This window comes from Pongo pygmaeus, chromosome 1 (assembly GCF_028885625.2).
Source record: "Pongo pygmaeus isolate AG05252 chromosome 1, NHGRI_mPonPyg2-v2.0_pri, whole genome shotgun sequence".
NCBI lineage: Eukaryota > Metazoa > Chordata > Mammalia > Primates > Hominidae > Pongo > Pongo pygmaeus.
Window position 1 is genome coordinate 48,257,846 of NC_072373.2, and position 16,599 is coordinate 48,274,444.

At 47.4% G+C, this 16,599-nt stretch overlaps 1 protein-coding gene across 1 annotated transcript in view; it reads right to left on the minus strand.

The window, feature by feature from the left end:
* Positions 1–12,962: 12,962 nt before the first annotated feature.
* Positions 12,963–16,599, minus strand: part of IGFN1 (immunoglobulin like and fibronectin type III domain containing 1) — a 35,322-nt gene continuing 31,685 nt past the window's right edge. Inside the window, 3 exon segments of the mRNA XM_063647240.1 lie at positions 12,963–13,910; positions 15,091–15,417; positions 16,174–16,473. Coding sequence (XP_063503310.1) covers positions 13,897–13,910; positions 15,091–15,417; positions 16,174–16,473 — 641 coding nt within the window. The 3' untranslated portion in view covers positions 12,963–13,896.

The window sequence follows — 16,599 nt, forward strand, 5'->3', positions numbered from 1 at the left end:
AATTAATTGTTCAATGGTATGCTTTTGAATTTCCAGATGTATGGACTTTTTATATACCTTTTTTATTTTAAAATATCTATACTGATCATTCTTTTTTGCTTCTCAGAACTTATTTCTAGAATCATTTTTCTTCTATCTGAAGTTAATGAGTGAAAATTATTCAGTTTATTGGTTAATTATCTCAGCTCTGTTTTCTGAAAAAGTCTCTATTTTGCCCACACAATAATACATTCAGAGAAGTTAAATTATTGTATTACGAAGAGATCTATACATGTTAAGGCTTTTGGTATATATTAACTAATTTTCCTGCAGATATATTCTATTAATTTATAGAATAGCAGTATATGAAAATTTATATTTTTGATACACTGAAAAATTAGTTATTATAATTCTTTAACTCTTGCTAAACTGATGGGTGACAGGTGGTACATAATTGCAATACATTGCTTCATAATTTTTATAAACTCCATGATTCCTTTTCATACAGTTGTCTATTACAGTGTTGTCCTTTTCTTATTGACTTATGAGAACTCTTTATTTATTATCAAAATTTGACTGCCATATATGTTGTAAAAATTTTAAACCAATTTTTCATTTGTCTTTTAACTTTGTTTATAGTCGTTTTAAAATTCAAAAGTTATTTTGTTATGTAGTCAACTCATAAAAAGTTTTTGTCTTTGACGTAAAGGGCTCAGAAAGCCCTTTCCCAGCCCCAAGATGAAATAAATAATAACTTAGATTTTTTCTTTAACTTTTATATATGCATGTTTTATAACTCTCTTTAATCCATTTGAAATGTATGATGGTGTATGGTATGAGGTAAGCATCCAATTAATTTTTTCCCAACTAGTTGATCAATTATCCAAGTACCATTTCTGTCCTTACCCAAAAAACCATCTTTATTTTACCTTTAAACTAAGCATTTTATTTTTTATTTGTTTGAATAAAGTCTTTCTCTCCATCCATATGGCATTTGGTAGATTTCCTCAACCAAATATGACTAAAAATTGCACTTACATCAAACATTTATTTCACTTTCTGTACATTTGCCTCATAGTCTCTCTTTAAACTCTCTCTCCTTTGTATAAATTAGAGCCAAGAGAGGGTAAGATATGTGAGTAATGCTGTCTCTGTATGTGGGCCTTTTGAGAGATTGGGAGGGATCACATCTTGAGAAGTTATAAAAAAAATTTGAGCTCACTATATGCCAGGGACTGAGCAAAAAGTTGTGAAGACAAGAACAAATAAGATCCAGTACCTACTCTCATGGAGCTAATGTTCTAGTTGGAGAGACAGACAAATATGCAGAAAAGACAAATAATGAAACAGTAGATGCATTCCTTTAACATGGTAGACAATAGAGGGATGCCTGTTATCCATGCAACAGTTCAATACAGTGTTGGAAGCAGTAGTCAATGCAATAGGTGAAGAAAATTAAGGTGTAAAAAAGAGGAAGAGAAGAAATAAAACTGTGTTTTTGCAGATGATATGATAAAATATTTAGACACTGAAAAGATTTAACAAACTATTATAATGAATAAGTTCAGCAAAATTGCTGAATACAAGATTAACTTTTAAAAAATCAGTATCGGCCGGGCACCGTAGCTCACGCCTGTAATTCCAGCACTTTGGGAGGCCAAGGTGGGCGGATCACGAAGTCAGGAGATCGAGACCATCCTGGCTAACATGGTGAAACCCCGCCTCTACTAAAAATACAAAAAATTAGCCGGGCATGGTGGCGGGCACCTGTAGTCCCAGCAACACGAGAGGCTGAGGCAGGAGAATGGCGTGAACCCGGGAGGCAGAGCTCGCAGTGAGCCGAGATTGTGCCACTGCACTCCAGCCTGGGAGGCAGAGCAAGACTCTGTCTCAAAAAAAAAAAAAAAAAAAAAAAGTCAATATCATTGTTTTATACCATCAATAACCAACTAAAAAATAGAGTAGACAATAGAATGTCATTCATAGTAGTTACAAAAGCTACAAAGTAGCTAGGAATTACTCTAACAAAGGTTGTACATCACATTCTTAGGGAAAATGTAAAATTTAATAAAGGGCATTTAATAAAAGACATTTAATAAAGTCTTTTAAAAGACTTGAATAAGTGAAGAGGTTAAATCTCACTCATCAGTAGAATAACTGAATATTGTAAATTTGTCCTTTATCCCCTTTGATTACATTAAATTAATGTAATCTCAGTGAAAATTCCAGCAGTATTTTTTAAAACCCAAACTTATACCAAAGTCTATATTGAAAAAATAAAGTTCTACACATAGCCATGCTAATTTTGTAAAAGAAAATCCAAAAGAGGTATCTAATCTATCAGATATGAAGTCATACTAAAAGTTACACCACTATACTACTGGCGTGGAAACAGGAAATAGACCAAATAACAGAATACAGAGACCAGAAACATACAAAATTATATACGAGAACTTTCCCCGGTGGTAACAGAGGAGACTATTGAATAGCATTAGGAAAACTAGATCACTAAATGGAGAGAAATAAAGATAGCTTCTACTTCAATCCATTTATGAAGGTGAACTACAAACGAATTAAAGACCTAAATGTGAAGGTAAAACAGCTAACCGAAGGAAATGTAGTGGGACATCTTTGTGACTTTGGGGTTGGGAAGAATTTCTTAAACAAAACTCCCTTGCAACACTCACATACGCGCACACACACACACACACACACACACACACACACACAAACTATAAAGAAAAGAATAGCTCTCTCCCTCTCCCTCTCCCTCTCCCTCTTCCTCTCCCTCTGCCTCTGCCTCTGCCTCTGCCTCTCCCTCTCCCCTTTCTTTGGTCTCCCTCTCCTTCTTTTTTCGGTCTCCCACTGTTATCGAAGCTGGACTGTACTGCCATGATCTCGGCTCGCTGCAACCTCCCTGCCTCGGGCTCCTGTGACTCTCCTGCCTCGGCCTGCCGAGTGCCTGGGATTGCAGGCGAGCGCCCCCACGCCTGAATGGTTTTTGTATTTTTGGTGGAGACGGGGTTTCGCCCTGTTGACCGGGCTGGTCTCCAGCTCCTGGCCTCGAGTGATCTGCCTGCCTCGGCCTCCCGAGGTGCTGGGATTGCAGACGGAGTCTCGCTAACTCAATGCTCAATGGTGCTCAGGCTGGAGTGCAGTGGTGTGATCTCGGCTCGCTGCAACCTCCACCTACCAGCCTCCTGCCTTGGCCTCTTAAAGTGCTAAGATTACAGCCTCTGCCCCGCCGCCACCCCGTCTAGGAAGTGAGGAGCATCTCTGCCTGGCCGCCCATCGTCTGGGATGTGAGGAGCCCCTCTGCCCGGCCGCCCTATCTGGGAAGTGAGGAGCGCCTCCGCCCGGCCGCCCATCGTCTGGGATGTGAGGAGCGCCTCTGCCCAGCTGCCACCCCGTCTGGGAGGAAGTGAGGAGCGCCTCTGCCCGGCTGCCCCGTCTGGGAGATGAGGAGCACCTCTGCCCGGCCGCCCCGTCTGGGAGGTGAGGAGCGCCTCTGCCTGGCCGCCACCCCGTCTGGGAGGAAGTGAGGAGCGCCTCTGCCCGGTTGCCCCATCTGGGAAGTGAGGAGCGCCTCTGCCTGGCCGCCACCCCGTCTGGGAAGTGAGGAGCACCTCTGCCTGGCTGCCACCCCATATGGGAAGTGAGGAGCGCCTCTGCCCAGCCGCCCCTTCTGGGAGGTGAGGAGCGCCTCTGCCCAGCCGCCCCGTCTGGGAGGTGAGGAGTGCCTCTGCCCGGCCGCCCCGTCTGGGAGGTGAGGAGCGCCTCTGCCTGGCCGCCACCCCGTCTGGGAGGAAGTGAGGAGCGCCTCTGCCCGGTTGCCCCATCTGGGAAGTGAGGAGCGCCTCTGCCTGGCCGCCACCCCGTCTGGGAAGTGAGGAGCACCTCTGCCTGGCTGCCACCCCATATGGGAAGTGAGGAGCGCCTCTGCCCAGCCGCCCCTTCTGGGAGGTGAGGAGCGCCTCTACCCAGCCGCCCCGTCTGGAAGGTGAGGAGTGCCTCTGCCCGGCCGCCCCGTCTGGGAGGTGAGGAGCGCCTCTGCCTGGCCGCCACCCCATCTGGGAGGAAGTGAGGAGCACCTCTGCCCAGCTGCCCCATCTGGGAAGTGAGGAGCGCCTCTGCCCGGCTGCCACCCCCTATGGGAAGTGAGGAGCACCTCTGCCCGGCTGCCCACTCTGGGAAGTGAGGAGCGCCTCTGCCCGGCCGCCCACTCTGGGAGATGAGGAGTGCCTCTGCCTGGCCACTCCGTCTGGGAGGAAGTGAGGAGCACCTCTGCCCAGCTGCCCCATCTGGGAAGTGAGGAGCGCCTCTGCCCGGCTGCCACCCCCTATGGGAAGTGAGGAGCGCCTCTGCCCGGCCACCCACTCTGGGAAGTGAGGAGCGCCTCTGCCCGGCTGCCCACTCTGGGAGGTGAGGAGCGCCTCTGCCCAGCCGCCCACTCTGGGAGGTGAGGAGCGCCTCTGCCTGGCCACTCCGTCTGGGAAGGGAGGAGCGCCTCTGCCTGGCCGCCCCGTCTGGGAGGTGAGGAGCGCCTCTGCCCGGCCGCCACCCCGTCTGGGAGGAAGTGAGGAGCACCTCTGCCCGGCCGCCCCGTCTGGGAAGTGAGGAGCGCCTCTGCCTGGCCGCCACCCCGCCTGGGAGGAAGTGAGGAGCGCCTCTGCCCAGCCGCCACCCCATATGGGAAGTGAGGAGCGCCTCTGCCTGACCACTCCGTCTGGGAGGTGAGGAGCGCCTCTGCCCGGCCGCCCCGTCTGGGAGGTGAGGAGTGCCTCTGCCCGGCCGTCACCCCGTCTGGGAGGAAGTGAGGAGCACCTCTGCCCGGCTGCCCCGTCTGGGAGATGAGGAGCACCTCTGCCCGGCCGCCCCGTCTGGGAGATGAGGACCACCTCTGCCCGGCCGCCCCGTCTGGGAGATGAGGAGCACCTCTGCCCGGCCGCCCCGTCTGGGAGGTGAGGAGCACCTCTGCCCGGCCGTCACCCCGTCTGGGAGGAAGTGAGGAGCACCTCTGCCCGGCTGCCCCGTCTGGGAGATGAGGAGCACCTCTGCCCGGCCGCCCCATCTGGGAGGTGAGGAGTGCCTCTGCCCGGCTGCCACCCCGTCTGGGAGGAAGTGAGGAGCACCTCTGCCCAGCCGCCCCCTCTGGGAAGTGAGGAGCGCCTCTGCCTGGCCACCACCCCATCTGGGAGGAAGTGAGGAGCGCCTCTGCCTGGCTGCCCCATCTGGGAAGGGAGGAGCGCCTCTGCCCAGCCGCCACACCGTCTGGGAAGTGAGGAGCGCCTCTGCCTGGCAACCCCGTCTAGGAGGTGAGGAGCGCCTCTGCCCGGCCGCCCAGTCTGGGAAGTGAGGAGCGCCTCTGCCCGGCCGCCCAGTCTGGGAAGTGAGGAGCGCCTCTGCCCGGCTGCCACCCGGTCTGGGAGGAAGTGAGGAGCACCTCTGCCCGGGCGGCAGCGTCTGGGAAGTGAGGAGCGCCTCTGCTCGGGCGGCCCCGTCTGGGAAGCGAGGAGCGCCTCTGCCCGGGCGGCCCTGTCTGGGAAGCGAGGAGCGCCTCTGCCCAGGCGGCCCCGTCGGGGAAGTGAGGAGCGCCTCTGCCCGGCCGCCCCGTCTGGGAGGAGAGGAGCGCCTCTGCCAGGGCGACCCCTCTGGGAAGCGAGGAGCGCCTCTGCCCGGCCGCCCTGTCTGGGAGGTGTACCCAACAGCTCCGAAGAGACAGCGACCATCGGGAGTGGGCCATGAGGACGATGGCGGTTTTGTTGAAAAGAAGGGGGGAAGTGTGGGGAAAGGAAGGAGAGATCAGATTGTTGCTGTGTCTGTGTAGAAAGGGGTGGGCATAGGAGACTCCATTTTGTTCTGACTAGGAAAAATTCTTCTGCCTTGGGATGCTGTTGATCTATGGCCTTTCCCCCAGCCCCCTGCTCTCTGAAACATGTGCTGTGTCAACTCAGGGTTAAATGGATTAAGGGCGGTGCAAGATGTGCTTTGTTAAACAGATGCTTGAAGGCAGCATGCTCTTTAAGAGTCATCACCACTCCCTAATCTCAAGTACCCAGGGGCACAAACACTGCAGAAGGCTGCAGGGACCTCTGCCTAGGAAAACCAGAGACCTTTGTTCATGTGTTTATCTCCTGACCTTCTCTCCACTATTATCCTATGACCCTCCCATATCCCCCTCTCCGAGAAACACCCAAGAATCATCAATAAATACTTCATAAATTAAAAAAAAAAAAAAAACAAAGCTACAATTATTGAGACAGTGGGGCTTTGCACATAGACAGAGAAAAAGATTAATAGAAAATAAAATGAATGTTCCCAAATACTCAAATACATATGAAGAGGTAAATAAATATCTGAATTCAATATAAAAAAAAAAAACAATAAGACAAAGCTTTTTGGCTATATATATCCTCTCAGATTTTCTAGAAGAAAATTATATTGTTTGCAAACAAAAAAAAAAAAAAAAAAAAAGAGATGGGGTCTCACCATGTTGCCTGGGCTGTGATTTACTTTTTTTGTTTTGCTATGGATCAGGGGTCAGCAAACTTTTCTTATTAAAGGCCAGACAATATTTTAGGCTCTGTGGGTCATATGGTCTCTTGCAACTATTGAACAATGCTGTTGTAATATGAAAGCAGTTACAGACAATACATCAGTGAATACAAGTGTGGCTGGGTTTCAATAAACGTTTATTTATACGTATAGGTAATGGGCTGGATTTGACTCATGGGCTATAGTTTGCTAACCCTTGCTGTGTAGCATGCATTGTATGAATAAACCACAATTTGTCTATTAAAAAAAAAAAAAAAAAAAAAAAAAAAAGAAAAGAATAATGGATTTTGCTACATCCAAATTAATGATTTTTGTTTACTAAAAAGCACCATAGGTTAAGTTAACAAACATGATAGGTTAGGAGTCTTCTATTTCTGGCAATATAATGGAAAAAAAATTCTGAAAACCCAGTGCTGCAAAACACCTAAAAAATGCTAGATAAAATATTTTTAAACATAATTTTAAATGCATAGCTGAGATTGCAAGAAAGAAAGGAAAATCCTCAGAGGCCAAAAATAAACTGGTAGCACAAATCCTGAGTGTCAAGTGAGTGTTGTGCCATCATCAACACTTTCGAGTTTATCAATTTTAATGAAAGGGGTAGAGGGACATGAAGTAGGACCTTTGGTGAAATAAGCCTTAAAGGATCAAACTGATTCCAAGAAGCTTAACTGTGTGCCAGAACAAAGACCAACACTATTTAAAGGAATGCAACAAAATCAAAGATACAACAGTGTAAATGCACAATGCCAGGCATAAAATAAAATATTACCAGGCATGTCAATGATGAACACATGTCCCATTACCAGGAGAAAATCCATCAAAATAAACATATCCAGAAATTATCCAGAGATGGTAGAATTAGCAGACAAGGATGTTAAAACCACTACTACGAATGTGCTCCATAAACTCAAGAAGGTAGAAACACGTGAATATAGTAAGAGAAACAAAAGATACATACCTTAAATCTCTAGAGATTTAAAGGATACAGTATCTGAAATGAAAAACATACAAAATGAGATCACCAGTAGTTTAGACACTGTAGAAGAAAAAAATTCAATGAACTTCGATACATAGCTATTGAAGATATTGAAGCACGGAGAAAAATGGAATGAAAAACAAACAAACAAAAAATACAGCCCTAATGAGCTGTGTTCAAATGTCAAGCATTCTAACCTAAGTGAAATTGGAGCCACAAAAGTAGAGGTACAGAAAAATATTTGAATAAATAATAGCCAAACATTTCTAAATTTGATGAAAATTACAACCCACAAATCCTTCCCAACAAAGAAAACCCCAGGCCCAGGGTTTTATCAGTAAATTCTACCAAACACTTAAGGAAGATATAACATCAACTCTATACAAACTTTTCCAGAAAATAGAAGAGGAGTAAGTAATAAAGAGTCTAAAAGTAGACCCACACATATGGTCAATTGACTTTCAACAACCCCACAAGCTGAATAATCATAAAGAAAATCCCTCCAAGATATATTGTAATTAAATTGCTGTTAAGGAGAAAATATTAAAAGCAGAGAAAGGTGTTCTTTGTACCTAAGAACAAAGATAAGAATGATAGCAGACATTTCAACAAAAATTACAAGTCAAAAGATAATTGAGAAAAGATAATGAGGTAACAGATTAAGAGTAAAAAGAAAACACGTGTTTCTACTAAGAAGAATGAAAGAGGATATCACTACAGAGCCTACAGATAGTAAAATTATTATAAGGGAATACTATAAACAACTTTGTACCAACAAATTCAACAATGTAGATGAAATTGACAAATTCTTTAAAAGTTGCAAATTATCAAAGTTCATTCAGGAAGTCATTGGTAGCTTGGATAGCCCTATATATTTGCTGAAAAAATTGAATCTGAGGTCAAATCCTTCCCACAAACAAAACTCCAGGTCCAGTGGCTTTATTGGTAAATTCTACCAAACATTTAACGAAGATGTAACATCAACTCTAAACAAACTTTTCCAGAAAATAGAAGAGTAGTAAGTAATAAAGAGTCTAAAAGTCGACCCACACATGTATGGTCAATTGACTTTCAACAAGCATTCCAAGGTAATTCAATGGAGGAAAAGAAACTCTAACAAAAAAACCCAGCTTGACTCTTAATACCTCACACCACACACACCACATACAAAAATTAACTTAAAATGCATAGCATGAAATGCAAGAAGTAAAACCATAACACTTCTAGAAGAAAACAGGAGAAAAATCTTTGTGACCTAGATTAGGCAACTCCTATTAATTTACAAATGAGGAACAAGGCATAGATAGGTTAAAGATCTTGCACAACTAGTTACTAGCGGAACTAGTCTTTAAACCCTTAAACTTATGCTCAGATTCTTTTTTTTTCTTCATTATACTTTAAGTATAAGTGGTACAAAAAATTTGTTGGTACATGTGCACAACGTGCAGGTTAGTTACATAGGTATACATGTGCCATGTTGGTTTGCTGCACCCATCAACTTATCATTTACATTAGCTATTTCTCCTAATGCTATTCCTCCCCCAGCCCCGCACCCTCCAACAGGCCCCTGTGTGTGATCTTCCCCACCCTGTGTCCAAGTGTTCTCATTGTTCCATTCCCACCTGTGAGTGAGAACACGCAGTGTTTAGTTTTCTGTCCTTGTGATAGTTTGCTGAGGATGATGGTTTCCAGCTTCACCCACGTCCCTGCAAAGGACATGAACTCATCCTTTTTTATGGCTGCATAGTATTCCATGGTGTATATGTGCCACATTTTCCTAATCCAGTCTATCATTGATGGACATTTGGGTTGGTTCCAAGTCTTTGCTATTGTGAATAGTGTTGCAATAAACAGACGTATGCATATGTGTTTATAGTAGCATGATTTATAATCCTTTGGGTATATACCCAGTAATGGGATCGCTGGGTCAAATGGTATTTCTAGTTCTAGATCCTTGAGGAATCGCCACACTGTCTTCCACAATGGTTGAACTCCCACCAACAGTGTAATTTACACTCCTACCAACAGTGTAAAAGCGTTCCTATTTCTCCACATCCTCTCCAGCATCTGTTGTTTCCTGACTTTTTAATGATCGCCACTCCAACTGGTGTGAGATGGTATCTCATTGTGGTTTTGATTTGCATTTCTCTGATGACCAGTGATGATGAGCATTTTTCCATGTGCCTGTTGGCTGCCTAAATGTCTTCTTTTGAGAAGTGTCTGTTCATATCCTTTGCCCACTTTTTGATGGGCTTGTTTGTTTTTTTCCTGCAAACTTGTTTAAGTTCTTTTTAGATTCTGGATATTAGCCCTTTGTCAGATGGGTAGATTGCAAACATTTTCTCCCATTATATAGGTTGCCTGTTCACTCTGATGGTAGTTTCTTTTGCTGTGCAGAAGCTCTTTAGTTTAAGTAGATCCCATTTGTCTATTTTGGCTTTTGTTGCCATTGCTTTTGGTGTTTTAGTCATGAAATCTTTGCCCATGCCTATGTCCTGAATGATATTGTCTAGGTTTTCTTCTAGGGTTTTTATGGTTTTAGGCCTAATATTTAAGTCTTTAGTCCATCTTGAATTAATTTTTGTTTAAGGTGTAAGGAAGGGATCCAGTTTCAGCTTTCTACATATGGGTAGCCAGTTTTCCCAGCACCATTTGTTAAACAGGGAATCTTTTTGCCATTTCTTGTTTTTGTCAGGTTTGTCAAAGATCAGATGGTTTTAGATGTATGGTGCTATTTCTGAGGCCTCTGTTCTGTTCCATTGGTCTATATATCTGTTTTGGTACCAGTACCATGCTGTTTTGGTTATTGTAGCCTTGTAGTATAGTTTGAAGTCAGGTAGCGTGATGCTTCCAGCTTTGTTCTTTTTGCTTAGGATTGTGGATATGTGGGCTCTTTTTTGGTTCCATATGAACTTCAAAGTAGTTTTTTCCAATTCTGTGAAGAAAGTCATTGGTAGCTTGATGGGATGGCATTGAATTTATAAATTACCTTGGGCAATATGGCCATTTTCACAATATTGATTCTTCCCATCCATGAGCATGGAATGTTCTTCCACTTGTTTGTGTCCTCTTTTATTTCATTGAGCAGTGGTTTGTAGTTCTCCTTGAAGAGGTCCTTCACATCCCTTGTAAGTTGGATTCCTAGGTATTTTATTCTCTTTGTAGCAATTGTGAATGGGAGGTCACTCATGATTTGGTTCTCTGTTTTTCTGTTGTTGGTGTATAGGAATGCTTGTGATTTTTACACATTGATTTTGTATCCTGAGACTTTGCTGAAGTTGCTTATCAGCTTAAGAGATTTTGGGCTGAGACAGTGGGGTTTTCTAAATATACAATCATGTCATCTGCAAACAGGGACAATTTGACTTCCTCTTTTCCTAATTGAATACCCTTTCTTTCTTTCTCTTGCCTGATTGCCCTGTCCAGAACTTTCAACACTATGTTGAATAGGAGTGGTGAGAGAGGGCATCCTTGTCTTGTGCCGGTTTTCAAAGGGAATGCTTCCAGTTTTTGCCCATTCAGTATGATATTGGCTGTGGGTTTGTCATAAATAGCTCCTATTATTTTGAGATATGCTCAGATTCTATATTTGACTGGCAGGGACTTTTTTTGGCTTTGTGTGGAAATGAATGAAAATGCCATGACCGTTCCTTTTGCCTTCATATCCCACCCCAGTTACAGAAGTATCCTAGCCTCTCCTAGGGACACCTAACCTGGCCTGCCCCAGGATATTGGCACTCTGCTGTCCACTGCCAAAAGAGACCACTGCTTTCCACTGTCCCAGGCCTCCGAGGGCAGGAACTCTGCCTCCATCGTGGTTGGCGCCCAGAGCACACATATACCTGTAAATTTGGTCCCGGAATGTTTCCCTTTGGCATTAGACCAAAGGGCTGTGATAGCTACATAGGTCACCCTGAATTGTCTAATCTGAGCCACTTGCCAGCCCTCGAACCCAATTTGTGCTTCCCTACCTCCTTGCCTTTGCTGATGGTGTCCTCCACCCTGATACACCCTTGCCGATTCCTGCCTGTCCAGTTGCTAATTTCCCTCAAGCATGTTACCACTTTAGGAAGCCCTCCTTGAGGTTCTCAGTCTGCAGCATCTCTCCTCCTCTGGACTCCTCTGGACTTTATTGGTGCCTTTCTTAGAATATGCATCACAGGCTACCTTGGATTATGGCTCTTGGTATTCAAGTCTTGCATCCCTGCCATGGGTCCCTTGGCTATAGGACTCATATCTGAGTCATCTTCATGTCCACCTCCACAGTGCCTGATCCAGGCTCATCCAAAAAAAATGAAGGTGTCTTATGAAGCCATCATGAGTTATAGTCTTGTCCTTATATTGCCTCAAAAGGTCAGTGTCCTGTAGCCCACCCTTAGAGGTACAGAAAGGTCTCTCTTCTCATCCTCAGTATGAGTGTCTGCTCAGAGCTAGGCATGCCACAGGCACTGGGTCACCCCCTCTGTGCAAACGACCTCTTCTCTGCATTTCTGAAACCACAGACTATTGGCCTGAGGCCCTACCCTCCTTCAACTCCAGGACCGTGCAACATGGAAAGAACTCATGAGAACTGCCCCACACAGGCTGAGGTGTCCAGCCACTGCCTCTCAGTTTCTAAGAACTTCCTTCTTTTCCTGTGGCCATGGTGTTGGCCTGCTGTGTTAGCAAGGTAGAGAGAACAAGAGAAATTCCAAGGAAAACAGCTCATGCAGGTTTCTTTGGTGGGGGAAGGAATGAGCTATAAAAGGTTGTCTGGTCTGCGCCCCTGCATCTGGGGGACACTCTTGGTCTATTTTAGGTGGACAGTTCTCTCTCCGGTTCAGAGAACCTTCCCTTGGTCACATATTCTCACTCTTCAGAAACAGATTTTTGGCATTAACCCCTCCTCCTGTGATTCACTTTCCTTCCTTCATGCATCTGACCTGCAATTAGTGGCAAAGGGAGGCTGAGGGAAGCAGAAGCCAGGATCTGAGCAGAGGGAGTGAAGGGCAAACAGTGTTCTAGCTCATCGGGTCACCTGCTGGGCCTCAGAGCTGATGCCCTGGGAGAGAGTGGGGTTCAGCCTTCCCCGGGGCTCCTTCCTTTCTTTTGGCTTCTGGAAACTCTGGAATATTTCCTGGGAGCCTGAGAGTTTGGGGTCCATGCCTTAAGGATAATGGAGTGCAACAGTTCTGGGGGCAGTGGTGGGGTGACCCACCTGGGAAAGGGAGGCATCCCATCCCTCCTGTGACATGGGGCAGTGAGGACTGTGAGGAAGGTGAGGAGGCCTCATGGAGCCTTGAGTGAGAGTCACACCCTCACGCACTTGATAGCCTCTTTCGTCCCCTTCTGACAGGGGATCAGATCCTGGAGTAGGATTCTCCCCAACTCAGACTCTTTCTGGTCCTGGGGAGTGACAGACATAGGCCAACCCTAGGCAACCCCAGCCCTGTGGTCCCCACATACGTAACACCTGGGGAGGCCTCCAGCCCTGCTACTCACAGGATTTCTGCCAGTCAGAAGAGTGCAGGAAACCCAGGACAGGAGGAAGAGAAGCCTCTCCATTACCCTCTAACCTTTCTTGGCTTTCTCGCCCTTGCGATCAACTATGCAGGCCTGGGCTGCAGGAGAAGAGTCCGGTTCTGAGCCCATTCTTCCTCCATCCAGAACCCACCCATCCTCCCAACTGAAGCCTGGAATAAAGGCTCTGCTTTGGAAATCTTTCCTCCAACACACCCACCCCAAGTAAATTTGCCAATGATCTGCCCGTATTAGCCTAATGTTTTAATGAAGAAACATACAGAAAGCACATGCAGCACCCCTGGAATCTCTTGAATCCAGGAGGTGGAGGCTGCCCCCACCCACACACACGCCCTCGATGCCCTAGTCCTCACCCAGGTCCTCTGACCTCCTCTCCTCTTCCCTCCCAGTGGTCACAGCAGGCCCAGCTGTGCCCACCCTCCCTCCAAACGGCTCAGCCCAGGAAAATAAGGAGCTGGCCCATCCTGCAAGCAGGTGCCCTCTGGATCTCCTCAAGCGAAGAAGAAAGAAACCCATATGGTGAGGGTCCAGGAGGTTCGCTGTCATTCCGTTGAGTGACTTAGCTTGGAGCCAGGAGGTGGAATGCCCTCCTCCCTTGTTTTTCTTCCCCAAGGACTTCATGTCCTCCTGGCCAAAACCTCGCCAGGCATCTTCTCACTCCCATTTTCCTGGGGCTCTGGGCACAGTCTCCATCCTCGGGATTGGCTTCCCTGGCCAGTGCAGGGCACAGTCTCCATCCTCGGGATTGGCTTCCCTGGCCAGTGCAGGGCACAGTCTCCATCCTCGGGATTGGCTTCCCTGGCCAGTGCAGGTGTCGGAAGTGAAGCTTCAAGGGTCCAGGAACATCCCAGGGTGAGGTGAAGCTAGGTGCTGGGTTCTGCAAGACACAGGATATTCCAGTTGGTCCAGAGGGGCAGCCACCCCACCCTGCACCTGTTCAGTGGTGAAGAAAACTCAGCATGGGGCTTAGGCTACAGGCTGTGCCATCAGGGGGTGTGGGTTAAAATCCAGAGCCACCATGTGCTCTCTGAGCTTGGGCAAAGCCCTTTGCTGGCCCCTCGGGGAACCATAACAACCCCCAATGCCAGCTTCGTTCCAGGACTACATATGTACACAAGCTGGGGTGCTTCGAGAGTGGCTTCCTAAATGCCTAAGCACAGGCGCTACAGAGAGAAGAGATGCTCTGCTCCAGTGCAGAGGGGCCATTTTTCCACGAAGGTCAATTGAGGCTTGCCTCTTATTGCTATTCAAAATATAAGGTGTTTTAAGTACTATTGAAGGAAAAACTTTTATTAACATATATATCTGAGCTACTGAAAAGGAGACTACCAATGAGAGAATCAGCATGGCTTTCTAGGCACTAACTGTCCATATCTTGACGTATTTAAGAAAGAGCAATACGGACACCTGTTCATCTCTCAGCCTGCAATGTGTCGCGTGGCCCCACTGGGAAGCTTAGGTGAGCAGTACACAGGCCTTCAATCAAGAGTTGCTCACCAAGTTCAAATACCTCATTTTAAAAGTGGGCAAATCTGCCGGGCACAGTGGCTCACACCTGCAATCCTAGCTCTTTGGGAGGCCGAGGCAGGTGGATCACCTGAGATCAGGAGTTTGAGATCAGCCCGGTCAACATGGTGAAACCCCGCTTCTGCTAAAAATACAAAAAAATCACCCGGGTGTGGTGGTGGATGCCTGTAATCCCAGCTACTCGGGAGGCTGAGGCAGGAGAATCTCTTGAATCCAGGAGGTGGAGACTGCAGTGAGCCGAGATCATGCCATTGCACTCCAACCTGGGCAACAAGAGCAAAACTCTGTCTCAAAAAAATAAAACTAAAAGTAAAAATAATTTTTTTAAAAAAGTGGGCAAATCAAGACCACATGTGGGCCGGTGTTGGTAGGTTAAATAGCTGAAAGTTCATAGAGTCAGGCACAGAGTCCTGGTCTCCTGACTCCCGGCTGAATCCCTCTAGGCGCCCCCTGGAGGCTCCCTGAAGGCAGGCAGGTGGCTGCTCTCCTGGCTCTCCTTCCTGCCCCACTGCCAGGGCAGCCACCATTACCTATGACAATCAGGGTGGCAGTGCTGACTGCCTGGCCCAGCGTGTTCTCAGCCACAGCCTTGTACTCCCCGCTGTCCTTCGGGGATACGCTGGGGATGGTGAGGGAGCACACGCCCAGCAGGTCAGTGCTGTACACCGCGGGGTTTCCTTCCAGGCTGTGGTTGTTCTTGAACCAGGTGACGTGGGGCCGGGGCGAGCCCTGCACGGCACAGCTCATGCAGCACTCGCAGCCCTGGGGTAGCAGGTGGGACCGCAGGCCCACCAGGAACCGGGGCTTCTGGCTCAGGTCGGGCTCCCGGTAGCTCGGAGCCTTCACTGTGAACCTGTCTGTGGTGAAAGCCAGGGTGAGAGAGAGGAGGGTGAGAAAGTGAGGAAGCCCTGGCTGAGACCTGAGTCTGGGTAAAGAGCTCATGATGCTACCATGTAGGCCTTATCTGGGATTTCCTGCCACATCTTGCCTACAAATTTGGACCCCAAGTCTTGCCTCATTCTATCCTTTTCCTAAAATTCTTTATGGATTTTTTTTGTAGCTAACACACATTCACTGTGGACAATTAGAATACACAGAGAATCAAAGGAGAAAGAATAAAAACCAATCATAATCTCACTATACATAGATGACTATAGCTGACATTCTGGTGTAGAGCTTTCCTGACATTTTTGTATTTTATGAAAATGAAAACTTCATTTGATTTTATAGCCTGCTTTTCTGTGACTGATCTTAAGGTCCACATCTACTTTGCTGTAAAATACACTTTGTTTTCAGAGAAACATTAACCTCTATTTGCCTTATTGTCTGTGGCTGCTTTTGAAAATCCTCCCAAAGGCACCTTAGACACCAAAACACCCACACCAATCTCATTCTCCCCACGGAGGTCAGGGGTGCAGAGGATGCCAGTACAGGTGGGTGTGAGGCAGGAGCGGGAGGAGCAGCAGCTTGGGGCTGCTGGCTGTTATTTGGCATGCTCCAGGCCATCTCTGCCACAGTCCCTATCCTCTGCGCCTGCCATGCTTGGGTGCATCCCGCTGCATTGCAGAGCGCAACCCCCACCCTGCCTGCTCTCTCTCTCAGGGGCTGCTTACCACGCTGCCGGGGGATGTACCAGGGCTGGCTGGTGTCCGAGGGTTTGCTGGACCCCAGCTCATTCTTGGCCACCACCCTGAAGTGGTACTCATGGCCAGGGAGGATGCCCAGGAGGGTGAAGCGGTTGGTGTGGATGCGGTCGGCTGCCTCGTGCCAGGGGCCATGTGCTGAGGAGCATGTGAACACCACGTAGTGCAGCGGGACATCCCGGGCCTCGTCAGGAGAGGGTTCCCACTCGGCCGTCACCGTCCCAGGCACGTTCTCGTGCAGGTGGATGGGCCCAGGCGCCTGTGGACATGCTTCAAGAGAGACGGCAGAGGGAGGTCACGTGGAGGGGACCCAGCAGGGCTGCTACCAGCCCCCTCCAGGTCCCAGGACTTCTGAGGGTCCTGGGGAATGCAGTCTTGCCACACAAGTAGTTGGAG